The 27,478-nt window shown below is 44.5% G+C and overlaps 1 protein-coding gene across 2 annotated transcripts in view; it reads right to left on the bottom strand.

Annotated features, from left to right (window-relative positions):
• Positions 1-237: 237 nt before the first annotated feature.
• The window catches only part of LOC139658149 (zinc finger SWIM domain-containing protein 6-like), a 47,849-nt gene continuing 20,608 nt past the window's right edge, over positions 238-27,478 (bottom strand). Inside the window, exons 2-14 of one of the 2 annotated variants that reach the window (XM_071536200.1) lie at positions 22,094-22,450; positions 19,990-20,138; positions 18,593-18,743; positions 16,877-17,056; positions 15,942-16,112; positions 15,617-15,763; positions 15,015-15,161; positions 13,923-14,183; positions 12,425-12,560; positions 7,021-7,178; positions 6,650-6,813; positions 4,164-4,245; positions 238-3,990 (exon numbers count right to left, since the gene is read on the bottom strand). In XM_071536200.1, coding sequence (XP_071392301.1) covers positions 3,125-3,990; positions 4,164-4,245; positions 6,650-6,813; positions 7,021-7,178; positions 12,425-12,560; positions 13,923-14,183; positions 15,015-15,161; positions 15,617-15,763; positions 15,942-16,112; positions 16,877-17,056; positions 18,593-18,743; positions 19,990-20,138; positions 22,094-22,450 — 2,969 coding nt within the window. In that variant the 3' untranslated portion in view covers positions 238-3,124. The remainder of the gene's footprint in view (positions 3,991-4,163; positions 4,246-6,649; positions 6,814-7,020; positions 7,179-12,424; positions 12,561-13,922; positions 14,184-15,014; positions 15,162-15,616; positions 15,764-15,941; positions 16,113-16,876; positions 17,057-18,592; positions 18,744-19,989; positions 20,139-22,093; positions 22,451-27,478) is intronic. The other variant, XM_071536201.1, reaches the window with a different exon arrangement.

Here is a 27,478-nt window from a genome sequence, read left to right on the forward strand (position 1 = left end):
ACTGTTGTTTGATGGAGATCTGAACCGTCCTGACTGATAGGCACTCACAGATCTGTTCCTATGCCGACCAGCACATCTCGTCCACCGGCTCACACACCGCATCCCATAATGATCCTCGACAGACTTGTGTGAGACTAAAGTGCGGCTGTGGAAAAACGTTTTTCCCGTTCTTTGTGTCAGGGTGTGTGTGGGTGTGAACGTGTCAAAGCAGCGTTGGAGAGGGTTTAAATATACATTTCAAAAAACTAACTTTTATTAAAACAAAAACGAAAAAAAAAAAAAAAAAAATCAATCATTGACTCATTAACAAGATTATAAAACAGTGATTTAGTTACATAAATAAATTGATATCGGTGTATCAAATCTTAATTTCATAAGCATGTATACATGGGTCATTGTAATAAATAAAATGGGAGAGCAGAAGATTCCTACACAAACAAAAAACTAAAATAAAACAGCTAGAAAGACTCAGAGGAAATCGTTTCTGAAGAGAACGAGAGACACTGGACAACGTATTTTCACCAAACACACGTGAGGAATTGCTTTGTTAAAGCATGAGTTACACAGCCATTCACTTACTAATTAAGGACACTAAAGCTGGGACCAAGGTGGGTTGTCTCTCACCTCTTGGAACGCGTTTGGTTGTTAGATAGATCTCCTGTTTGGTTACTTTAAAGCGTTAAGACAAGGCAAGAGAAAAGGCTGCTTTTATCTTTAATGAACACAAGATAGAAAAAAATGCACAGGAAAAAAAAAATGCATGTAAAAAGAAGGTAAAAAGGCAAGTCATGATAGAACAGCTGAACATTGCAGAAGAGACACTGGTCATTCTGTGGTGTTATAAGAATAGAAGGGAGAACTGAGGAGACTCGTTTTTGTCCTAGCTAGGTTGAACCTGTGCATAATTATCCATGTGAAAGTCTTGTTGATCAACACACAGGGTTGTATGACTATTAAGCTTCTCTGACAAGGAGTTATAAGGGTCATTCTACTGCAAAACGAAGCCAAGAAACGTCAACAAACCCATGTGAGGCTGGATGCACACTACATGATTTCTGACTGGATGTATCCCCAGTTAGCCCCTTCCCCAAAGCACATCATAGTTTTTAGGCTTTTTTCATTAGGCTGGGAGCATAATTAAGTTGTATCTTGTATTTTGTTTTCAAACTTATTGACAGATGGGCTGCAGTAGTCTTCCTTCCTCCCCTTCTATGCTTTAGTCAGCGGGAATGAAGTAAGACATTGTTTTCCTGTACCAACATCGCCAACTTGACTCAACCTGTACTTATGACCGGATCCAGCGTCTCTTGTGTCAACACATGCCTTGTGAGTCCAAAAACCCGTCAACAAGGTCATTCTTGTCCTTCTGATATGTTCTGTTTTTAACAAAAGAAAAGGACAAATAGAAGACGAAAAGAGAGAAAGAGAAGGAGAGAGAGAGAGAGCAAACTACAGCGGCTTCAAGTATTTCACATTACATAGAATACTCTGTATAAATTAATTAACATATACTTTCAGATCCTCCATATTCAGACATATACTATGGCATATATACAGAGTACAATAAATGCTCGCTCATGTTGTGTCACGTTTTGTCTTTTCCTGTAGTCAGTCGTTCGCTCGTTCATTTGTTCCACCTTTTTCCTGTGTAGAGAAATCCCTGAGAACATTCTGGTGACAATTACTGAAGGTTCCACACAATGAACTATAACAGTAGAAGTCTAATTTCTATGATTCACATGCACAGAGGGAAATGACACTGGCCTATTCTGAAAATACCATGATTGGTACAATGGTGACTATAGAAGAGATGGTGGAAAGTGACATACTGACACATCTTCTCAGTGTGTGTTATAGCCAATTTCTGTTGTAAGTACCATTGCTGTCTTGTGAGGGCAGTGATGTACAGCAGAGCCGAATGCAGAAGCAGTCAGCAGGACTCTGACTTATCTCCATATCTCCTCATATGCTTGGTCTCACTAGTGGATCTCCTCTGTTTAATTAACACTGTCAGCTATCACAGATGATAAATATTCTGATAGCATTAACAAATTGGGAGCAGGTACAATACCATATCGTGAGGTAGCCTTCTCCCCCCAGGTATAGTTTATCTATATCAACTATACAACAAACATTTTTATTCAGTTATTTAGTCAGATTTGGGCTGCACCTGGCTGAAAATCAAAAAGCCGTAACACATTACATAAATGTCCCAATAATACTCATTATCTTTGTCTAATGTGCCATTACTGTAGAGCTTGCATACTGTCCTCAGTCTAAGACAGGTACTCATTATGGAGGTGGGTGAAATTACAACAATAACAACAACAAGAGTTAGCTAAGAGCATTGTTGTGTGTAATGGAGCTAACGCCTGGGACCCGGAGAAAACTAATGGCTGCTCAAGTGCTGCTGCTGCTGCTGCTGTGTCTGGAGAAATGCTGACGGAGGCTTTCTGTCGGTGCTAACCCAAGCTGTGCCGAGCCGAGCCGAGCTGAGCTAAGCTGTGCAGTGCTGACCGGTGCCCAGCGGTGAGGGCACCGGACAGAGGGAGGTGCTCTGTGTGGTTTAAAGCCTTAGTTTCTCTTTGAGGATGCCGAGACGTCATTTTGTTTCTTTTTTGTTTTTACATGAGCGCTATCGTAGAAGGGCTTCAGCCACTTGACAACATATAACTCAGTATAAACTGAAAAAGGGAAAAAAAAAGATGCTTAAAATCATAAAAATAAAGAAACCAAAATTAAAAAAAGCCATTTCACTTCTCTTTTTCCTCTCGCACACATGTAGAGAAATACACACAACATTCACAACGTGACAAATTTCCTCTCTTCTGAAAAATAAAAACACTTCTGTACACATAGTAGTAATAATAATAATAATTATTATTAATAATAATAATAGGAATAATGTTTATAACAATAACAACAGCAAGAACAATAATACCGCGTGTGGCTCTGTTGATTTTTTTGTCATCTTTTCCTTTCTCTTTTTGCTTCATCCTACAAGTCACATCCCTCTTTTTACTTGTCTATTTTATAAGTCCAAAGAAGTTCAAAAGGCAGACTCAAGTTAATAGAAAAGTACTAGAGCCGGAGGGAGCTTTTGGCAAAACCCCCAACCTCAGTCTCAGCCAAACCTCTCCCTCACCAGCATCATGAGTTTCTTTTTGCCCTTGTAGATCTGTTTCAGGTTGTCTATGAACTGGGTGAACTGAATGTGTCCGTCGTGGGCCATCATGAACGTCTCCCGGGCTTTCCCCAGGAACTCGATGAACTCGCTGTAGTGGCGCGGGCTGATGTGTGTGAGCCGCGAGTGCGTGGTGTTGATGTAGGCCCCGATGGTGGCGTCCAGCAGCTGCCTGAGCGGCGCCTTGTCCAGGGACATCAGCTTCCCAGAGTTCCTGCGGCTGTGCAGCGCCGACACCATCCCCGGCGTGGTCAGCGTGCACCGCCGCAAAATGTCCGACAGCACGGTGGCGCACTTGACGCTCTTCACCACCAGGGGGATGACGGCGGCCAGCTCGTTCTTCCCCAGCGAGTGGCTGAGCGCGCAGGCCCACAGCACGTCGTTGATGGCCGGGTGCGTGTCCTGGTTGTAACTGAGGTTCAGGTGAGCCATGGCTAACGTCGCCAGCTTGTACGCCCTCATAGGGTAACCGCGGTGTTCCATGTAGCGCGCTATGGTGAACAGCTGCGTGTAGCTCATCCCCGTCGCCGCCGCGTCCAGTACAATCTGGTAGGCTGTCTCGAAGGCGATGTGGTCCTTTTCGCAGAGCGTGAGGGCAGAGAGGGCGCAGTTCTGGGGGTCCTTCATGGCACACTGCAGGGCCAGGGTCCGGGCAGAGGAGGCCAGGTTTTCCTGCTGGTGGCAGTCCAGGTGGAGGCGGACGATGGTGCTGTTGGACATGACGGTGGTGGCCACAATACTGGTGGCCTCTGTGGGGGTGAAGAGGGTGAACCAGCTCTGCATGATGCTGTCCAATGCGTACACGCCTGGCCGACACAAACAGAGAAATTCACAAGATTAAAAGCAGCCAAACTGATATATCTACATCTTAAAACAAACAAACAAAAACAGTTCAGTAGTCAACTGCCGATAACGGTCATTGATGATAACACACTGGATGTATTAAGTTTGAAAGTAGGAAGATGGCAAGACAACTTACCCACTTCAGTGGCACATGTGACTAACCAGCGCACCATCTCTCTCCTCCTCCAGTTTAATGTGGACAGAGTTATCCGCATCACCTGAGGAAGGTGAGAAAGAGAAGGAGAGGGAATGACAGGTGAAGGAGTTAGAGGAGAGAAAGTATTTGTTAGACAGGTGGTACTCAGTGGATCTAACTAAAGGGAAACTAGATAAACAGATCTAATACTTTTAAACAAACTGCACAAAACTAACAACACTGGCACTATTCCCACGCAAGTCCATTTTGAATGTTTGTTCTTTTGTTAGCTGATTCAATCTTGGTTTCAGCAGTATGCTGTGAGTACAATAAGGGCTGCAAAGTTTATGTGACATTCTCAACAATCTCAGCAATGTCAAATCAATAATTATTATTTCCTGTTGTTGATGTGTCTTCAGAGATACTCAGGCCTGCTTTGTTTCTCGCTCTTCATTTGTATTTTGACAATGGCTCATGCATGCAGCAATTCTGAGGATGACGAGCCCTCAAGCAAGTCTCAAAGCAAAGACTTAAGTAGAGCAAAGCATGGGAAGATTTCAAGGAATGTGGTGGTAATGTAGACTGTGTAAGATCAACTTGGCTTACTACCGCAGCACAAGCTTCCTTGACGTGTCAATCCAGCCACACAATAATAGTACTTTCAGTCATAATTTTCAACGTAAAATCCATTTTGACAAACATTACATTGTTTTTTTGAGTAATACAAAATTGCAAAATCAAAATAAAGAATATATGTAAGGAGGACTTTGTACTAAATGAAAACTACTGTCGTTGTTTCCACCACATGAAAAAGAACTGAAGTTGCGGTATTAAATCACAATTACAAAGGCAGCTACACAGGACAGTCATATTAGGTTGACTGCCACTTAGCAGTATGTGTCAACTTTAAAGCTCTGATTACTTTCATATGTGAGTTTTCAAAGCAACATGAGGCAACTAACAGTTTCAAAGAGGACAGATAGCCGGTGCCTGAATTGCAGATGTATCACATGTATCAAAATTATTTAATGTGGTAACAAGAACAGTCTAGAACATCATCACAACATCTGTCAAACTTGAACAAACTGTATCAGCAAAGAGGAACAGTTGTCACAAGTTGAACCTCACTGACGGGTATAAACGGACATTTAACAGGATAGTTACTAAACGCCACAAAACTACAGCCACAGAAACTGCCACAGAACTGAAGTGACACGTCTGTGACCGTCTCAACAAAAATTGTATGTCATGAGTTTTTATGGTAGGGCTGCCATTTGGAAACCACTTGTATCTAACACAACACACAAAGAAGCATAACCTGGTGTTCACCATTTTTCCTACATCCAGACAGGTTGGAGAAAGCCAAAGCATGCCCTCAACCCACAACGTCTGTTATCAACTGTTAAAGATGGTGGATGATCTGTAATAGTATGGGCAGCCATCTCATGGGACTCATTAGGTCCAATGATTGCTCTGCATGGTCATATAACGGCCAAGGAAGATGAGGCCATTTTACAGGACCAAGTGCACCCTATGGTGCCAACACTGTTCCCTCAGGATGTCCCTTTAATCCAAGATGATAATGTCTCCATGCACACTGGTAAAAAAAAACATTCAAGAGTGGTTTCATGAACACCTGAATGAAGTAAAATGCCTTCCATGGCCTTGCGAGTCACCAGATCTAAACATCACTGAATTGTTATGGGAAGTCGATTTACTAATTTCATCCATCAAAGAGCTACAAGCTTTCCTTCCTGAAGAAAGATCCAATATCCCTGTTATCTGTTTTCTTCTTGAGCTGATTAACTGATTATTCCACAGAATAATCAGAATAATTATCAAGGTAATCATTTGTTGCAGCCGTAGGTACAATATAGAGCTCATTCAAAGTTTTAATTTGATATATAAAACTACTTTTTTCCCAAAATGGCTGTTCACATCCTTGGTGCTCCAAGCTACGTACATCAGATTCTGTAATGTTAAAGCACAGTAATTCCATGTCATACTTTATTCAATAAGAAAGATACAGTATATCCACACAACTTGGATGGTTTCAATAGACATCTTCCATTAAAATTCAGCATTCCTGAATGGTCATTTGGCTGGAGCACCTAACATGGCTGCAACTGAATTTTTAAAAATGGTGTTATGGAAATCAGCATTAGTTTTGGGTGAATGACTAAAAAACCAAATCGTGTGTCTTAAGATTTCAATGGTGACTTTGTGGAACCTTCAAAATGTTCAGTGCCTGATGTACATTCTACACAAAGAATAAAACTAATTTTCATGATAACCTTATAAAAAAAAAGGATCTGCGGCAGCCATCTTAGGCGCGCCGTCGGAGACTGAATCAGTGATTCCAACAATACAATGCCCTTTCTATTCCGTCCCAGCTCTGTGGATATATGCATTTGTGCTGCAATACATCCAACATTAGGCAAGCTATGCAGTTTTGAGACACGACGTGAGTGAGTGTGTCTGCGTACCTGCAGTCCCAGCTCCAGGGAGACTTTGAGAAGTGTGATGTCAGGCAGGCTGTCCATCAGAGTGGCGATCTTGAAGGCATCCTGTGCCAGTTTGAAGATGTGAGACGAGGAGTGAATGTTCTTCTGGATGGACTCCAGGACTGTCTCCAGCCTGCGACTGTCACCTGGGTGGGACAGAGTAGAGCAGGGATGATTTAGAATAGGATAGAGATTATGGTTGTCTTGTATGTGTGTGTGTGTGTGTGTGTGTGTGTGTGTGTGTGTGCGCGTGTGCTGGCATTACTATCTGACTATCTTCAACTACACTGAACAAGTAAAGTATGCGTACTATATGTGTTTTTGTCTGTGTATGTGTGAATGTGTCTCTGCACCTTTGGCAGCGGTGAGCATGGTGGAGGCCAGCTCACACTGCTGTGACTCTATGTGGCTGAGGGTGAACCAGCGTGGGTAGCGGTTGGGCACCACAGACACGATGTGGTGCGGTCGCGACAGGTCACCGGACGACGCCGTCGACTCCAACACCGGCAACCTGACAGAGAGACAGACAGCAGGGCAGGGGAGTGAGTGAGATCAATAAAGCAGCACTTTTTTTATTGTTGCTGTTATAATTAGAAACCAAACAGCTTGCTTCAATAAAAGAATTTCATTCATATAAAAATACATTTTAAAACATCAACCGGAGAGTAAAAAAAATAATAATAATGTAAGGAGGAAAGAAATGAGGGGCGGAATTATAAATAGAGAGAATGAGAACAAAGACAGACAATCAGAGAGAGGCAGACAGACAGGCAGACAGACACCAGCAGTCCTAGAATCATCAAAATCATACATGTAATTGAAATCACTTCTTTCTTCATTCAGTAGGTAGACAGACAGAAAATACAGACAGAAAAAAAGTAAGTCTTCATTATGAGTGGCCTGAAAGCATGACTTCAATGATCACAGGGGGATTATAGTTAGCATATCCCTGCAATTTACTTCCAACCTAGTATTTAATCACCTAGAAACCAAGGTATAATTAGTATTTTCTTCACTCTAATTGGTCGTAATGAAGTCAGAGCCATGGAACACCTGCTAGTGGAAGAAGGAGCTCCACTAGTTTCTCTCTCTCATTACAATATTACTGACAGGGCCTAGTCTCCACCACCACCACCCTGAGCACTGCCACCATTACCACTGTGGCCAGCTCATCTCCAATTCTGCTTCACTTCTCTTTCCTTCTCTTCCACCTCAGTTTCAAAGGTCTTCTTTCCTTCAGAAGACAGCACAACCTGGCCTTCCCTCAGCCAATCACAAAGCTAATTGAGTCCACGGGGAAATTAAGGAATTCACCTTCCAGCCCTGTAAGGCTGGACACACATCAAACACATACCGTCACACATGAATGAAAGCGCCAACACACAAGCGCGCGCACACACACACAGACGCAGACACAAGCAGACACACATGCGCACACACCTGCCCTTCTGAAAACACATCAAAGCAACCTAGTAAAAGCAATGTGATGCTAAATGCCAGTTTCGATTTCAGAGCAAAGTATGCATGTGATACCGTTACCACCTGAGCAAAGGCATGTAAAAAAACAACACAGCCTCTTCTTCAGTCGGTTTTGCCCGAGAGGACACCAGTGGGACTCGTCTCTTGGAGAGGGAAGGTGACAAAAACCCAGGCGAGATGTGTGAGTGTGAACACTGACACTTGGTGTGAAATGGAGATGTTTGGAAGCCCTAGCAACAGCCGGGTTCATTCCACACACATCTAAAGAGCTGCTAAAAGCCTTCCACCACACTGGGGCCTTCTGGAAGATTCCTGGGGTGTAGCAAAGCAAAAAAGGCCCTGGGTAAAGATGGAGGCCTCATCAACATTCCTGTCTTTGTTTGGCTTTCACCAGAGAGCCAGAGGCCTCCATTGGATGGGAGCTTGAGAGGCTTGGCCTGCTGAAAAATAACCTCCTCGAAACGTTGGAGGAAAATCCATACTGGGCTATTGTTCCGCGAGAAAAAACCATAAATGATGAAAAAAAGCCTCATGGCCTGCTCTGAACCATTCAATCTAAACATATCCACCACTAGTACAGCATATTCCTTGCCATGGTTACATTCTCATTTAGCACCTTGTAAACTACCGCAATATGGTGCACATCGGCTATAAACATTATGGTCTTCTCGCTGCAATAACACTATACAAACTCTCAACTCAATGTCACTCTCTGTGCTTAAAACATCAAATTAAACTCGTATTTCTTTACAGCGCTGCTTAGCCTGGATATAAATGCACATTATCAATGAGCTATAAGACAATATAATAGAGTGAGCTCTAAGAGGCGATCAATCCCCCGTGCGAGGTGGTGGGGAGGGCAGCTCTCGTGTCAAGCGGGTCCTGTGGCGCTGTAGCACCCTGTCACATATGAAAGGGACACGGCAATATGTATCACACCAGAAATATTCAAGGGCGACGGTGTTGACTGAGGCTGCAAGGGACCAAGGAAGACAGACGCTTGCTGGTGGAGGGACGCAGTTGGGCAATCGGATGTTTATACAAAATTGATTGGGTGTAGTTATATTTACACTTAGCATTCGCTTTTAGAAGATGGGAGGATTGTTGATGGGGTAGTGAGGTGGGGGCACACACAAACACAAAATACACACACACACACACAAGACACAGAACAAGTGAAAGGGAGGGAGAAAGAGCGAGACATTGACAGAAAGCAGTCCAACCAGGTTTTTTACCTAAATCCTGAGGTCCTTTGGGTTTCTGGTCAGCATCACCATGACGACTGACCCCTCTACCTCCTGGTCTTTCCCCTTCTGACTGTAAACACCCTTCACTTCCATCATTTATCAAATACACATCCATCAACTAGGCTACACATCCGCTGGAAGACCTCCACTCCAGCACTCTTCCCTATATACAAACTCATGGTTGGAAACCTTCAGTGTGATGCCTGACAAGAGGGATCAAGTCATTCATGACTTGAGATGTAACGCCCAGTTTTATTTCACAGCTCTGGAGGTGTGCATAGGATGCTTTAATGTCCCTTTAGTGACACACACCATTATCATACCGCCACTGTTGAGTGAAAACCTTGTATCTCCAACATATACATTTTTCAGGAACTAAGAAAAAAGCCTTGTTTTTAGATTACCATCACACTTTTTTTGAGATTTCCAATGAGTTTTGAAAGGGTTTCATAAGCACCAAGGGTTGCAGAATTTTGCCTAACCCATAAAGGAGTGTGTAAACCTTAAATTGAAGACATGAAACATGAAAATCAACAAAGTGGAGTCCCAAGGTTTTCACATGACAACAGTGATTTGAGTTATGTAGTGATGGAATAGATCCTCGCTTTTTTGGTCTACTCCTAATGCTTAAATACTGTATATATAAATAACATGAACCTGATAATATTGCGCTATTCTGCCTCCATTGTTTTCAAGAAGTGGCCTAATTTTACCTGTTGTGTGTGTGTGTGTGTGTGTGTGTGTGTGTGTGTGTGTGTGTGTGTGTGTGTGTGTGCGTGTGTCTGAAAATAGCTTGAACACTGATGGGGACTATAGATTCCCAGCAGCTAATTTTGGAGGCTGGCTTCATACGGAGATGTGCATGATAAAAGACGAAAATATTCTACCAAAGTGAAAGATTACACAGATCTATTTATTAATTATTTTCAGGGGTTAGACTAAACTGTGTTGGGCTACACAGTTTTATTTATTAACTCATCCAGTGCTGATCCAGTGCTAGGGATTGACAGGGATTTGCAAATGGAACAAAATCAAAAAGATAACAGTAGTCCATCTACGCTGCCTGAAAATGTCATTGGTGTATCATTGCTTTAGTTTATCCTAAGATAACCATTATTAAAGATTGTGGATTAGGCAGAGGATCAAAGGTTGTGGATTAAGCCAAGGATCTAGATTCATTAGCAATGGAAGTCTCATATCTCATATGGAAATCTCAGTGGGATTTCTCTCCTTGGGGTTGAGATAAGGACAGTCTCTCTGGAGTTGGAGAGAGGTTCCACTGTTGCTGCACTGAAATTCTGGGCAGCCCGTGAACCAGTAGGCAGCTCCTCTGTTTTGTTTTGGCCGCTCAGACCAAGTCATCACACAGCATATGCTGCTCTTGCATGCTTTAATTAACCTCGTCCACAACACATCAACACGCAAGCACGGACAAATGTATGCGCACACAAATGAAAACATGCACACACTCTCTAAAATACTCGTACACGTTTGTACTCTTCCTGTCCTCCCTATGTGGAGTTAGTCCGACTCCCCCTCACCTCTAAAAGAGCTAGCTTGAGCGAAACGGTGAAAGAGAGAAAAATAGAGAAAGCAAGTGGAAGTGTGAGAGAGTGAAAGAGTGTGTGTGTGTGTGTGTGTGTGTGTGTGTGTGTGTGTGTGTGTGTGTGTGTGTGTGTGTGTGTGTGTGTGTGTGTGTGTGAGAGAGAGCTAGACTTTCCCTCTCTCTCTTTGTATCAATGATAGTGTTATAATGGGTCCATTAAAATAGCCCCGGTTCTTTTACCTCCTCCTCTATATTTAACCGTCCACCGTCCCGTGGGAGCGGGGAGGTATATGCTATCATATTACACTACGCTACATTACACACATTCATTATGTGCTGAGTAGACACCCCTGGCTCCCAGGAGCACCCATAAGTGGCCATATTATTCTAAATCGCCTGTTTCACACCATAGGAGTGAGGATGGAGGTGAGGGGAGGAAATACGGGAGGTGGAGGGAAGTAGCAAGGGAGGGAGGGAGGGAGGGGGGGAGGGAGCGAGAGGAGCGGCTGACTAAGGAAAAGCAGGTTTGGGACACGCGAGAGAGGCAAGGAGGGGACACAGTGGCTGCACGCACAACCTTAAAACCACATGGCCCCTCATTGAAAAAGCCAAACTTTAAAATAGTCCTGTTCTTTTGGTTCGGTTAGCACATTATTTCAATTACTGAGGCCTACCCCACCTCTTCACCAGCTAACTGTAGGAAAGTGTCAACAGTGTGTTTGCCTTGTCTGCCGTCCTTTTGTTCTCTGTTTGTCTGACTGTGACACATGATGGTACCAGCCTGACAAAGTTCAGCTCCCATTCATTCACTAATCATTTGCCATCAGTATTGTTCAGCGATGGACTCACTGAAGAGGGAACGAGACAGAGAGGCCTTGCTTTGTAGAAGCACAACAGGCCTCTTCCCCACACTGCCCTGTCCCTGTTGGCTCTGTGTGTGTGTGTGTGTGTGTGTTAGTGTGTGAGTGTACGCTTCCTCCTCATTACAGCCACTAATTACACTCTCATTAATCTAATTAATATTCACTGATCCAGCTCCCACTAGTCACAACATCAAAACACAGCAGCGCAGACTGATTAACACACATACACATGTACACATTGTCCACAGATGAATACACACAGGAGCTTAATATAGAGAGATCACATAGAGAATGCATACAGTAAGACTCACAAACAGTTAGGACCCATAAACAGGACAGACTAACCCCTCTATACACACACACGCACACACACATACACATACATATTGTCGCTGTCGGGTGAAAAACTTGTATCTCCAAAATGTCCACTTTTCAGGAAAACAGCCTTGTTTTTAGCTCGATCACCATTAATTTTTGAGTTTTCCAATGGGGTTTTGAACGGGTTTCATCAGCACCAAAAATGGAAGGATTTTCTTCTCAAACATGAAAATCACCAATATTGGGGTTACAAGCGTTTCACATGACAACAGCGAATTATACTTTACACACTTAGGAGACCTACCGCATGGCTCTCAGTGCAATCTTGTACGCCAGTTCAGCGTCGTGAGGTAGGAGAGAGGTGAAGAGATAGCGGGCGAAGGTGTGCATGGGAACACTCTCTCTGTGGACGATCTCTCCCAGACCAGAGTATGGACCACCTGCTCAAACAGCACACACACACACACACACACACACACACAGACACACACACACACACACACACACAGACACAGAGGGGGACAGGTTTTAGTAACGACACAAAGAGAGGGAAGCATTTCACTGTTGAAATAAATGAATGTACAGGCTAGGGCTGGGCGATATATCGTATAATATCGATATTGTGATATGAGACTACATATCATCTGGGATTTTGTTATCGTAGTTATCGTAATATTGTGAAATAACTTAACTGTTACTTCTTCCTGGTCTTAAAGGCTGCTTTACAGTAAAGTGAGGCAATTTTCTGTAAATATCTTCTGAAAGCATGAATACTCATCCCCAAAATATTGTCACATTATTGTCACATTATTGATATTGAGGTATTTGGTCTGAAATATCGTGATGTGAATGTTTATATTGTTATATATTGGGTTGTACTGTGTATGCGTAGTGAGCAGTGACCAGCAGTGTCTTCCCCTCCCGGCCCAGAAAAGGCAAAGCCACGCGGCATAAAACAAACGGTGACGTCAAAAACCATATGGTCGCATGTGCAGACTTGGCTTCGCACTCTCTCCCTCTTTCTTCCCTCCCCCTCTTCCTGCTCTTCCCCTCGTCTCCGGTGGGTTATTTTAAACCCCAACAGGCTCCTAAGCCACAGACCACATCACACGCGGGCTCGGCTGCAGCCTCCTGGGGCCCGCCGAGGCCTCGGAGCCTGGTGCTCTATTAGTAACGGAGCCAGAGGTGGGTGGTCGCGCCGGGCTGAAGCAGGACTGGGGTTAGGGTGGGGACTGGAGGTTTGACTGGGCCGGGCCTCCAGGATGTGCCACCCCTCTCCCACTCCCATAACCAAACCCCAGCCGTCGCATTCGGCTCCAGCTCGAGTCCTGTAAACGCACACACTGCATTTGTATGTGTGTGTGTGTGTGTGTGTGTGTGCTGACACAATACCCCTGGTGTTACTGTGTAAAGAGCTCATTTTGGTCTGGCCCAGGGCAGCTCAGCTTCTATTTGCACCACAAAATGAAAGGATAATAAATAGTGCGACAGAGTCCAATGTGTTTTTTCCTGTTTCAGCAAGAATGTGTAGGCTCTTGGTGTGTGGGAGGCAAGGAGAGGGAGAGTTAAGAGAGAGAAGGAGAGAAAGAGAGAGAGCAAGAGAGAGAGAGAGAGAGGAGAGAGGAGAGGTTGGGAAGTTGGGGTGGGTGGAGGGTAGAGGTGGGGGGGTTAAAGGAAAGAGAGGGAGATTAAGGGTGAAATACTACCCAGCGAGGTTATAGCGATGAAAAATCTCTTTGTGCATGCGTGTGTGTGTGTGTGTGTGTGTGTGTGTGTGTGTGTGTGTGTATTAGATTCCTCACCCTCTAACAGAAAGACGGCTTGTTTACGGAAGATTTTGACCAGGGAGTCGTCCAGTTCCACTTCCTGCAGCTTGGCCAATAGCTGCTCTTCATTGCGACACACCTTCTCTTGAGCGTACAGCCCATCAGGCATCACCCTCTGCTGGCCTAAGCCAATCAGAGCCGTCTCCACTGCCAGCGCAACATACGATTCGCCGTCACCTAGCAATCGCTGCACGGGCATTCGTTGGAGGTCAGCGCGGCTCACTACACTGGAGCAGTCTGTAAAGAAAAGAGAGAGAGGAGAGAGAGGGAGAGAGAGAGAGCAAAAAGAAAGGAACTGAGTTCAAATAGAGTGGTAGTCAATGTCTATGTTGTTCTCTGAGGTTTGGACACTAGATGAGCCTGCTGTCTCCTATGGAAAACCACTGTGTCAGTCACACAGCAGAGGTCTGGACCCAACAACCACCCAAAGTAAAGATTAACGCCTCAGGAGCATTCCTCTTTTCACTGCTCTACCTCAGCGAAGGAGAGGGCTATTTCTGTGAGCAGAGGAGGCGATGAGGGACGGAGCACTAGAGAACCGTGGGGGAAGCGAATTGACAAAACACATGAGAGGAGGCACGATAAAATCAAACAGACTAAGGAAGAATCCGAGCTGAAACTATGCTTTCTAACATCAGGCTTTCTAACATAACTCTAGGATGATGAGGGATTGGAAAAGTGAGACCTATAAGGCTGGAAGAGAACATTGAGCAGTGGCATATACATAGTCTATCTTTAGTACTGCAGTATTTCCAAACGATTCCTCTACTGTAGCATTTTCAGTCAACAAGGCAGGGATGTCAGTATAAATTATGGATTTTTTCACGACAGTGTACATAATCAGAACTATAAAAATGTCTAATATTTTCAGTCAACCCACCAGGGGAGTCAGTATAAAACCTGTGTGTGTATTAGAGAAAAACATCATCTATATTTATGAATTTGTGTCAGCACAAAATGTCTTTATTTTGTCATATGTTACCATAGAATAGAATCAAATATATCATACATTTATTTGTATATTTATATATTTATTTTCCATCAGCCTGCTGGGTGTGTCAATAGTACCTGAGAGGTCTAGGCAGGTGTTGGAGCCCTCTTCTCCTATCCGTCCCGACTCTGTCAGGGTGCTGAACAGGGTCCCGATGGGATCCAGGGGGTGTCCCACCCAGCCCTCCATGTTGGTAGTGGAGGTGTGGCCTTTATGGAGCAGCTCTGGGACAAAGCAGGGCAGACGTTGATACAGTTAACAGAGACCGCCTAAGCAGGGATACAGTTAACATAGTGTCCTGCAAAACCTTGTGTTTTTAAATGCATCTGTAATTATTTTTACTGAAATTTTGATCTGATATTGTCCCATTGAAAGTATTTATGTTGCAAGTAAAAAATATTCCTTGACCTTGACCATGCAAAACCACAGAAACATTGTTTAAAATCAAAAATACATAGCCATCATTGGCCAAATCAACCAATTTTTCTCAAATCATGAAGTCAATTTTTGAAGGAAACAACAATCCTCTTTGGATGACTGATTTTGATGGACACAAACATCAAAACTCACAGGTACAGTTCCTTGCTATTTTATTCCTTGCTTATTAATTATTCCATATTCAACCAAAGGTAAATTAAACCATATTTCTAAACCATAAAGAAAAAAACACGAGCCTCACCTTTCTTGTGTCTGCGGAAGTGCTCCAGTTGCCTCTGTTGTTGCCGCCGTAACGTGTTCACCACAGCGATAGCCAATCGGAGTGCTTCTCTGGGGTAACCATGGGAACGCAGGGCATCCACCCTGGCACAGGCTGTTGGGACATGCTCTACAAAAGGGAGAGATAAAAGGCAAAATATTAACCTCGCTTTTGTATTTCGCATTCTTCCATTTGCTGCACTCTCAGTCCGAGCTTTTCCAATTTTTTATGTAAACAACTAATCTGGCCGCATGAAAGGTGAAGAATAGAGATTTGACAAAACACAATCCCATGAAGACACACTCACCGTGCCACATGGGCCAGCCGCGCGAGTCGAAGAGGGAGCCCTCCTGGTTGTCGTGGTAACAGTAGTTGGCATAGAGGTCACTGGCAATAATGTGCTGGAGGTGTCTGTCCTGCCAGTGCAGGTCGCAGGCCTCAATGGCTCGGGTGAACACGGTCCTGTGGGGGCGCAACTCTGGAAGAGGAGAAGAAGAGAGGAGCGGAGGTGAGAAAGAGTTTAATGCATGATCACCTTCACATGGTGAGAGAGAGACAGGTCGCACTTACAGCTTTACTACACATACAGGTTCATTTGATTGTTTGTTAAAAGGTGTTACATGTGGCATTTTAACATCAATAAATCATCACCACATTAATTTTGAGACATTAGTATAATTGCCGTAATTAAATGAGACCATCACTGAGATGTTTGGCAGCCTCTGCTGGCCTCTACACTGCGTTTTCTATTGGGTTCCATCAGGTCAGATTTTGCTGGAAATCTGCTGGATTGCTTTGCGGCACAAAACAGGAGCTGCTGTTCTTCTTCCAAACTGAGCTAAAGCTCTCACAGTGAAAGGCCGATGGGAAAATCACTTCCATGTTTATCCTCTTCAGTTAAGCAAAAGAGAAAACAAACAACCGGAACGGGAGGCAACAGGGTTTATGGGAAATGTGGTCTTAGTGTGAGATAGAGGCTACCAATCATCTTGCCCATGGTCTCATTTGTTTACGTTAATTACGCTGCAGTACCACAATTAATTTGACAATGAAGTATTGATGTTTAAAAATGCTACATGCACCTTTAACTTCCCCTCCCGTTTAGCACTGTGAGATTTACTATCCAATGAGAAATTGTCAAGGCGTATTGTAAACAAGATGCATGTATCATTACAAAGAGAATATATTACAGAGACAAACAAACTCAAAGGTAGACCAAACATAAACTTGTCCATCTCTGACCTTGGTTGCCATGGGCACCCTGAGGCAGTGAGTGGGTGAGGTTGGGCAGCTCGTTGCCGTGGTTACCATCCTCCCAGGGGCAGACGTCCACGCTGTTCCACCTGCGCAGCTGGCGCAACCACGACGACTTCTGCTCCGGCTTGCAGTGGGGGTTCAGTACGATGCACATCCACAGGGCGCCTGGACACACACACGTAAAACACACACACCTCAGTCATCTGCCCTACTTCCCAATGTGTGAGAATCACGTAAACAATGAGTCATATAATGCAGGGAGGTGTGTGTTGTGAGATTAAAAAAGAAAACACCCTAAGCACGCAGTTATCTTGCAAGATTCAAAGAAAGTTGTTGCTCCTGTTTCTTTTAGAGCACATTTTGTATGCTGACGCCATCTTGCATTGGAACACAAAACTCTGTGAAAACAGAGAACTTAACTAGTCCCGAGGCAACGCTGACTGCACACATATCATTTTGGAGTAAATTGGAACAAACAGAATATGAAAAGTGACTAAGTCTCTGGGGACGCAAACGCTTTCAGGGATTTTACTCTCCAGACTACCGGAGCTATGTACACTGTACTGTGTGTGTGTGTGTGTGTGTGTGTGTGTGTGTGTGTGTGTGTGTGTGTGTGTGTGTACACATGCATGTGTGTAAAGACAGAGAGAGTTTGGGAGGAAGGACGAAGACAAGGACAGAGACAGAACATGAATAGAGAGAAGAGAGAGAAGGAATACAAAAGGCACAAAACAGAGGGAGAAAAGAAAAAGGGAAACAGAAAATGAAATGGGAACAGAGATGATTTGGACGAGGAGACATGGATGAGGACAAGTGAATGAGGCATGGCTTTGTGTCTGGAGGAGAGGAGTAGCAGCAGCTCAAAGGAGAGAAAGACAAAAGACAAGAGAGCAGCGCCGAGAGGCAGCATTCGCCACACATCGGGGGGAGCGATAAGGACTCGGGGAGAAGGGTTTGAAGTGTGGACTTCAAAGAGACCATACACACTCCTCCAAAAATACGTGGGATTCAAACAGATGAGATCAGTGTGCTGTCCTTAGAAAGTACAGAACAAGACCAAAGGGAAAAAAAACATCATCATCAACAACAACAGCAGCATCAGCCAAGACATTAGAGAAAAACAACAAAGGCTGGAGACAACACAACTGCTGTCCTGGTGACAGGCTTGTCGGTTTTGTGGTTTGTAAGTAAGTATTTTGCTGTAGGTACAGTACGTCTGTCAAAAGAACTATACAGCATGTCAAACCAAACCACTGAACGGTGAGCAGCGCTGCGCCATCTCAACGAAAACAATATGCAGCGCTTGGAAACATTACGCAGGTCATAATACTTGGGTTTTTGATGAGGCACGATGCGCTATGCTAAACAGCTTGTAATTCACAAAGATGGCCCTGCTGAGCCACCAAACATATATTCACAATGTGAGGGAAACTGGGCTGTCAGCGATGAGAGTGTGTGTGTGTGTGTGTCTGTGTGTGTGTGTGTGGTGTGTGTGTGTGTGTGGGCTGTGTGTCTTGGAAACAGAGGATAAACAAACAAACAGTAAAAAAAATACTATGTGTCTGTCTGGATTTGATTATCCACCTGCTCTGTCCCTCCGTCCCTGTACATCGTGGGAAACGTGAGGGACATGCTGCGTGTGTGTGTGTGCATGTGTGTGTTTGTACGACAGTGTGTGTGCGGTGTGTTTTTCGTCCTCACCCAACTCGTCCCAGAGCTGTCTGTACTTGTCGGTCATGGTGGTGCCTTGCTGTCTCCACAGCGCCAGCCGAGGGTCAGCCATGAACTGTTCTGTGATCAGTGTTAACATCCTCGCTCCGTTGGAGTCACGCATCTTCAGCATCTCCCTCACCTAGAGGAGCAGAGCGGGGGACAGGGAAGACGGTTACACACACAGTGTATACACACGTGCAGACACACATACAGATTATACAAATGCACACACACACACACACACACACACACACACACACACCCAGGACTATGCACACACATGCATACACATACAGACACACAGTAATGTATAGGCACACCCAGTAGTTTTTCAAAACTAGAGAGCACAAATAAAACACATATAGACATGTAAACAACACACAAAGATAAATTGGACAACACACAGAAAAACAATAAACCCACACACATGGAGATGTATATATTTGTGTGTGTGTGTGTGCGTGTGCGTGAGTGTGTGTGTGTGTGAGTGTCTGCGTGTGTACTGGCACCGGTGTATGTTTCATCCGGTATGAGTGTAGTTCAGTGTATGCCTGCGTGTCCATGCGAGTGTGTACGTGGCTCTCAGTGTGTGTGTGTGTGTGTGTGTGTGTGTGTCTACGGCTCCCAATGAGCGAGTGTCTGCGCAAGCGTATATGTGGCCGTTCCGTGGGTGTGTGTGTGTATAAAGGGATGTAACAGGCATCAAAGAGCATAATGCCGAGAGCCGTTCTAAAAGCCGGGCAGGGTAGATGATAATGGCTTTGGCTAGCAGTCTTTACATAGCACACAATACATTAATGCTGGCCCAGCTCTCCCACTGTAATACCGGGCAACAGAAAGAACCACAGACCTCTCATCTAATCGGTTAATCATGGGTACAGGCTAGAATACTGTGCAAGCTCCCTCTATCTCTCTCTCTCTCTCTCTCTCTATACCTCTCTCTATCTTGACGTCCTTCCCTCCTCCAATTAGCTTTAACTAAAAGGCAGCATGCCTCCTTTAATGTATGAGCCAATGTATGTAAGTTGGATTGTCAGGGGTGGCTTTGAACAGGGAAGACCTCTTTTCATAAGGGAATTCAAGGGAAGACAAGTGCACTAGAGAGGCAGAAAATACTTATTAATGGGATGCAGAGGGATTGGTTGGTGAGACTGTGTTTATGTGTGTGTGTTTGTGTGTATAAGACTCTGTGTGTGCATGAGAGAGAATAGAGACACAAGGGAAATGGAGGGTGAGAGAAAGACGTATACAGACAGAATGTGCTGTGTGAGTGTGGGCAGAGCGTTCTGGGTTGTTATGTGCTGTATGTGTGTTGTTATGTTCTGTATGTGAGCGACTGGGTGAATACTGTGTGTGTGTGTGTGTGTGTGTGTGTGTCTCCTGACCTTGCTGAAGAGCAGGTTGAGCTGCTTGCCCGAGCCGTGGTATCCTCCCTGGGACAGGAAGAGCTTGACTTGCTCCTGAACCTGCTCCTCATCCAGATGCCAGCAGTTCTCATCATCCACGCTGGCTCCTGCTGTGGGGTCCGGGGCCCCTGCACACACACACACACACACACACGCGTATTACTATACTATACTTGAAAGGATCTTCATTCTGCCCTACAAAGTTAAGACAAAGTTAAGAAAGCAGTAACTGCATAAGACAAGACAAGACAGTGAGTTAAACTGAGAAAAATGATCTTCATCTTCATTGTCTCCTGTCCTGACAAAAGTATCTGTGGTACAGAAGGAGGACTGCAACTAACAATTATTTTTATTATCGATTAATCTTAACTTAAAATTGCTTACATGTTTCTGACCAGCAGACAAAACCCCCCAAAATATTCATTTTATAATGATATGAAATAGAGAAAAATATTTGATAAACGACTAAAAAATTGATTATCAAAATCATAATTGATTAATTCTCTGTCCACAAAGCACTAGCACCTATGAGTCTAATTTTTGTTAAAATGAAATCCAGTCATGGCATTTAGCCTTTGCAAAAACACAATAAATAGTTGCTGTTTACTTTTGTAGGCCAGCATTGACAACATTAAGTCCTTAACCCCTAACCCTAGCTTTAACACTCACCACTATGCCTAATTGTTATCCCTTACCCTAACCTTAACATAATATTATTTCTCATCAAAACCGTAAAACAAAGCCATCATCCTAAAAAAACATTTAAGAGGTGAAGACCATCAAGATGTGCTCACTTTGGAGGAATGAAGATTTTCCTTATCTTTCTACCCTTGGGAGGATATTTGGTCCTCATAAGTATAGACATACAAGAACACATAAATACACGAACACACAGCATATGTTTTGCTTTTCATCCCTCAAAACTAGTTCTCTAGAGAGCAAAACACTTTAAAACATGGTGAAAAAGAAATAAAATGAAGACTGTTATTCTAAACAACACACACACACACACACACACACACACACACACGCACGCATACACATATTCCCACGCAAACACACTCATTGAATAGGTGTAACTCAGTTAGATGCTTTAATCCAGATGACACGTTTTAGTTTTATAGAGGTATTGATGGAAGAGCTGGGAAATCAATAGGCCATCAAAAAAAAAAAAAAAACAGAGCAGCAGCACTGATAATGTGCTCTCTCTCTGTCTAGCTCTCTCTCTCTCTCTCTAGCTCTCTATCTCCCTCATTTCTGTCCTCCATCCTCAGAAGTTTCTCTCGCCATCCTTTCTTTTCCCTTCCTTTCTTCTTCAGCTACATCTCTCTCCCTCTCCTCCACACCTCTATTATGTCTTTTCCCCCTCTGCCTTCTGTGTTTCTCTTCCTGTCTCTCAACATCTTCCTCCAACTCTCTTTCCTGTGTGCCTCCTTTCCTCTCTCTCTCTCTCTCCCTCTCTTTCTCTCTCTCTCTTCGTTAGAGGTAATCAGTAAGTATCACGTCAGCGGTGAGCGATATGCACTTTACCTTACTTTTATCTCCTCTCTTTTATTCTCTCTTTCCTCTCCGCCTCTCTCTGTCTCTCATTTCATTTTTCTCTCGCTCTCCCTATCCTCAGAAGTAAAAAAAAGAAAAAAAAGTATGGACTTGATAAATAGACATTTGCTTTTCCGTGCCTCCTTCTCTTCCCCCGTGTCTCTTCCCCTTCCATTTCTCTCCAACTCTTCCTCTATCTCCTCCTTACAGGTAAACAGCAAGTACAGTATTGATAACAAGAGATATGCACCTTTCTTTACCTCCCTCCTTACCTCTCCGTCTCTGTCTCTGTCTCATTCTCTCTCTCTCTCTCAGAGGTAAATAACGGGTCTATAGTGTTGATTAGAGGCACACAGTCTCTCCTTTACTGCCTGGATCCCACTAATGAGCAGCATTGATCCTGCCAGACTTTACCTTTATCACACAGTCAATATACGCATGCACGTACAGGCAGGAACACACACAAACACACACACACACACACAATCATATCCATGCCCGCACACTTTTCTCCCCCATCACACTCACTAACACAAACCCTCACCGTGGACCTGGTTGATCTCAGAGTTCTGCGACAGGATCTCGTCGGCCAGTTTCTGCGCGGTGGGCAGCACCTCGGTGTGGTGGACCGATATCAGGTACTGGACGAACTTCTGCAGCTGGTCCCTGCTCATCTGGAACAGGGTCTCCGAGATGGGCAGGTGGAGTTTGACCTGCTCGGGCTTCCGTACGCGATAAAGGGACAGCGCCACCACGTGGGCGCAGTAGAAGATGTCTTTGTTGCCGCAGGTGCACGTTACCGCCGTGATCTTGCAGCGGTCGAAGCTGACGCTGACGCTGCAGACGAGCTCCGGGGACGAGGGCGTGGCCGGGTCCGTCACCGTGCCGCTCAGGTGGAAACCTGATGAAGAGAGAGAGAGAGAGAGATAGATGGAGGGAGGAAGAGAGGAAAGGAGAGTTTTAAAACTTATGTAGAGGCATCCTTCCTTCCTTGCTTCTCCTCTTGCTTCATTCCTTTTGCCTTTTTTTTTGTCATTTAGCCATTAAGTAATTTAGCCATTTTTAGTCATGAGGTTTTGCCCAGAACAACTTCAGATTGTTGCAGACAAGGTCAGAGAATGAACCAATGGTCATTAAGTAAGTCATTAAGTAAGAGAGTGATCTTAGCAGCATTGGAGATAAGATCAGGAGACATGCTATACTGCCATACATGCGACAACTGTATATAAAACGTTCAGCCTAAACATCTGTTGAGTGAAAAACGAGAACTGGATGACTTGATCAACTCATTGAATCTGACCTTTAGTAAATGACATAATGGAAGCTATCTCTTTGAAACTGAACGCACTGAAGTTGGAGTGCCAGTTATGTGAAAGAGACGCAGTTAGCCACAATCACCGGCCAAAGGCCCCATGCTCTCTTGTCACGAGAGTGTGATCAGTAACAGCTACAGGCCACGAGCCTGACACGCATCTAGAGGCCGCAAGTTAGTCAGCAGTCCACTCCGAGAGGAATCAAGAAAGAGAGAGAAAGAGAGAGGGGAAGCGAAAGGAAAGCATGGCTGTTACGGTATCAATAATAAAGCCTTTCATTTGAATATAACGTTTGATCTTCTCCTGACTGCGCTATCCAGAGGCGCGGTTGGTCATTATGCGGCGATGAATATTCATGAGCAGGGCGGGGTCCCCGGCAGTGGCCTAAAACACACACTGATGAGCATATGAAAGAGACGCGTGTACGCACACACAGAGTCGCAGCGTGAGATCATGCATTTATTAATAGTGGGGAGTGGTTAGGAGAGACAGAGAGCAGCTTATGAATGCATTTATGTGCTCAGGAGAGGTCTGTAAAATGCATGTGGACCAGGCAAAGACATACATTTCCAAATATGTTTATCAAAGGGCTGAGCGCAAGCAGTGCTGTGATATCAAGCATGTTTTAACACAAGTATCAAAGCCTTTTCTGCGTCTCTACATGGAACCCTAGATTGGGAAAGAAAGAGGAGGGGAGGGTGGGGGGGGGTTGAATATTTCATAGCGTATAGATGGGAATGGGATGAGGGGTGCGCTACACAAGCTGAACACAGGTCAGGTCAAAGCAGCTTTTCCTTCTCCTTGATGGTTAAGAGGTGCACTACTGCAGCTGAATAAGAAGAAAACAGCGAGAGAAAGAGAGGCGAGAAGGAGGAGGGAGCAAGTAGGGTCACAACATTTGAATGTAACCTTAGGATCCTCTCTAGGCCTCAAGGTCCTTAGGATGCATTCAAAAACAAAATAGGTAGCAGTGGTGGTGGTTGTTCTTCAAGTGATCATCTTTGTTTAGCTACAATGTAGAGGCCTTCTGTTTCTCCTTTGTGCTGTGAAGCTCCCTGGAGCAGTTTGAATAGTCCAATAGAGAGACATGGCCAGCCAAGCCATTCAAATATTCTCTGTAAAACTTAGAGCAAAGCCATTGATAGAAAGATTTTGTCCACATTTTTATCAGTTCAATTCAATTAAAATTCAATTCAAAGTGCTTTATTAGCATGGAGGTTGAAGGAGTTCAATATTGCCAAAGCGTAAAAACAGAAATAATCATGCTTTGCTATGTGTGCCCTTTTGCTCAGCCTTATCTCCAGAACTGAGAAGTGTTGGCTGCAAATATCCAACGCCGCTCTCCAGAACATTGCCATGGAGATATGCTTTTCCATTCTAAAAGCCAGCTGGCATAGGAAATACAAATTCGTTAACAATATCCACGGAAGAGGGGTGTGGACCTAATATGGCAGCCACTTGCAACTGCAGTGATGGAGGCCTATATATCTACAGCTGAGAGAGAGCCAATCTGAGTCACTCTTTAAATGAGACAAAAAGGTTTACATGGCGCAGCTGGTTGCAGAATCGAAATTGAGAGGTGGCTCACTTAGCTATGTAAAAACATACAGATGAGCAATGGCTTTTAATACTTGCTGATACATGGTGTGTGTGTGTGTGTGTGTGTGTGTGTGTGTGTGTGTGTGTGTGTGAGTGTGTGTGTGTTTGTGTGTGCATGCACTGGTGTTTCAAGAGTAGCCCCTGGTCCAGAGAGGGGAGAGCAAAAGAGAACATCAAAAACATGTGGGGCTCAGAGAGCTCAAAGAAAAATCAACCTCTGATACACGCACACACACACACACACACACACACACACACACACACATACATACACACACTCATCAGCCTGTCGTAAAAACAGCTGCACTCTCTCACTCTTTTGCATTTTTTTTTCTTTTTCCCACAGGGAAAATTAACACAGAGATATTTTGTAGATTCAAAACACATGGAGTATGAAAAACTAAATACTGATAAAAGACTTATCCGCGTTCTAAACCCAAAGTCTGTTGTGAAACTGTTGCCCTGGCTTTAATGGACACTCTCTCTCCTTCCAACCAGCCACCCCCCCACTCATTTCATCCATCCCTCCCTCCATCCACATTCCCACAGCTCTTTCTCTCTCTCTCTCTGACAGATGGGTAGGTAATGAGTTTCGCCTTTCCCCGTCCAATCGTCTGGGCACCAAAAACTGCCCCCCACGCCAAAAATGCCCTTTTAATTTAGCCAAGCGCTGAGTACAGGGATATTACTGTTTAGGTACACACACACACACACACACACACATGCACACGCATACACACACACACCTCCCAAGACTCCTGGTTGGGTGGGTATGAAACCTTCAATGTCTCATGTGCTAGCTATTAGAGAGCCTGGTTTCCCCTCACCCCGTCGCCCCAGCCCCCCCCCCCTCCCCTGGTGCTGCTCAGGGCCCTTTCTGTGTGCATGTTGGAGAGGCCAGGGCAGGCTTTCAAAGGAACCATGGCGGCCATTTTTAGAACAAGGCCTCAGTGAGGTTGCCCTAGAAACCCCTTCTGACCGCCCTGGTGAAATCACACTTGGCTCGAAGCACTGTGCGAGAGAGCGAGAGAAAAAACTGTATGTGAAAGAGTGAGCGAGAATGAGCGTATGTATATATATGTTCAAATCCCACAAAGGCCGGCGGACCACCCATGCTCTTTGGGGGACCCACATCAAAGCATTCCCCCAAATAGCCCCTCTCTCTATCTCTTTCTCTTTTTGAAATTGTATAAGTGCCGATAAGCCAGCAAGCTCTCTCTTGACCAGCTAGGACCACTTCTGTCTATTCAACAACAAGGGGCCCCAGAAATACCGGAATCCTGCTCTTATTTCAGGGAGGAAGGCCTTGACTAAGACCCACAGCTCCTTCAACATACATCTGCTCTGATGGAAGAATGTAGCCTTTATATAGGGCTTATAAAACAGGATTTAGCCATAGCTTACCCTTCCCACATGAAGGCAGTCAGTGGGGATTGGGTCCGGGGCTGTAAGGTTTGCTTGCCTAAGCACAAAAGTGCTCAGTGTTGCAAAACCACTGGGGTAAATTAGATTGAGCATCATACATATATTTCCCCAATCAAATTAAGATTCCAAGTCAATGGAGAAAATTCAAACCCAGCAGTGGGAAGGTCATTAAGTTTATTGGCTGAATTGGTCCATGAGTGACTGTCACCTAAATCTAATATGGCACCATGCAGTTCAGACAGTGCTTATCCAATGTGTGTGTGTATTTGTGTGTTGGTTTGTGAATGCATGATTGATTTGAGTGTAGGAAATAAGGTGAAAGGAAGTGGGCTGGTGTGAGAGCGGGTGGAGAGCGAGAGAGAGAGAGAGAGAGAAAGAGAGACAGAGCAAATAGATATTTAAGACCCATTCGTCTACTCCTGTTCACTTTAGCTTTGCACATTAATCAAATTACCCCATGTGCTGCAGACAGACAGAGAGCAACACCGAAATCCAATTCAGCCCTGCTAGAGCCTCTCTGATCCAGAGGAGGCCACCTCCAGCAGGTAAGCTTTTAACATGGGATCCTACTGAATGTTGACCAAAGATAGCCTGGTAAAGCTACTGGACTGGAATTCAATCTGTTTAGTTGGACTGGATGACTCCCGACTGAAAGAAGATCTGAACCAAGACAGAAGAAAGGCCAGGCTGGAGAATTGTGGACGACCCCCACCCCGCCACCGCCACCATCCCACCCACAGTTGTGTAGCACATTCTTCTTTGCAGCTCTGTGAACTGCCCCAATTAATAACATTACAAAGAAAAACACAAAGCCATTCAACATCTTACAGAGGTAAGGTCTAACAGTCACTGTGTGTGTGTGTGTGTGTGTGTGTGAGAGAGAGTGTGTGTGTGCGTAACAGGGAGTACACGTGTGTGTGGTCCTATAAGGAAGCCCCCATACAGAGACTATAAACACAGATCAATGCGATTCTGCAGGAGACCTTGCTCCAGGCGTGTGTGTGTGTGTGTCTGTGTGTGTGTGTGTGTGTGTGTGTCCTAGGTGTGGGACAGACTGGAATAACACAGCTGAGCTCCAGGGGCGGCCATATTTACGCCTTGAACCCTCTGGTAGACCAAATGCCTTGTTCTCTCCAGGTGTGTTTTCATCACACACACACACACACACACATCCATGCACACGCACGTGCACACCAACACACTCTCACGGTCAGAATGTGCATACTGTCAAGACACAAATGAGCACAAATGAATGTTTTGAGACATTCTATGAATTTCAATGCCTTTACTTCCGCTTGAGATTCTGACAGCAAAATCTGCATATTAATCATAGTGATAGAAAGCATCTGAGTGTGAGCGTGTGTGTGTGTGTGTGTGTGTGTGTGTGTGTGTGAGTGCGTGTGCGTATATTGACGGCTGCGAGTGATTGGAGTTGTCATCAGCTGGCGGCTGAAATGACAGTCGACTACTGGGCTGCTGCCACTTAGTTGCCATGCGGTACATCAGGAATGACTTGCAATTTTCTAACTATCACTTACAAAATGGATTCTAATTTTGTTGGATTGGGCCTGTCAGGCAGCGCTGGTTTTACT

This window comes from Centroberyx affinis, unplaced genomic scaffold (assembly GCF_046629955.1).
Source record: "Centroberyx affinis isolate AG114_WGS23_722 - 3 ecotype Tasmania unplaced genomic scaffold, CSIRO-AGI_Caff_v1 ptg002840l_1, whole genome shotgun sequence".
In the NCBI taxonomy this organism is placed as follows: Eukaryota; Metazoa; Chordata; class Actinopteri; order Beryciformes; family Berycidae; genus Centroberyx; species Centroberyx affinis.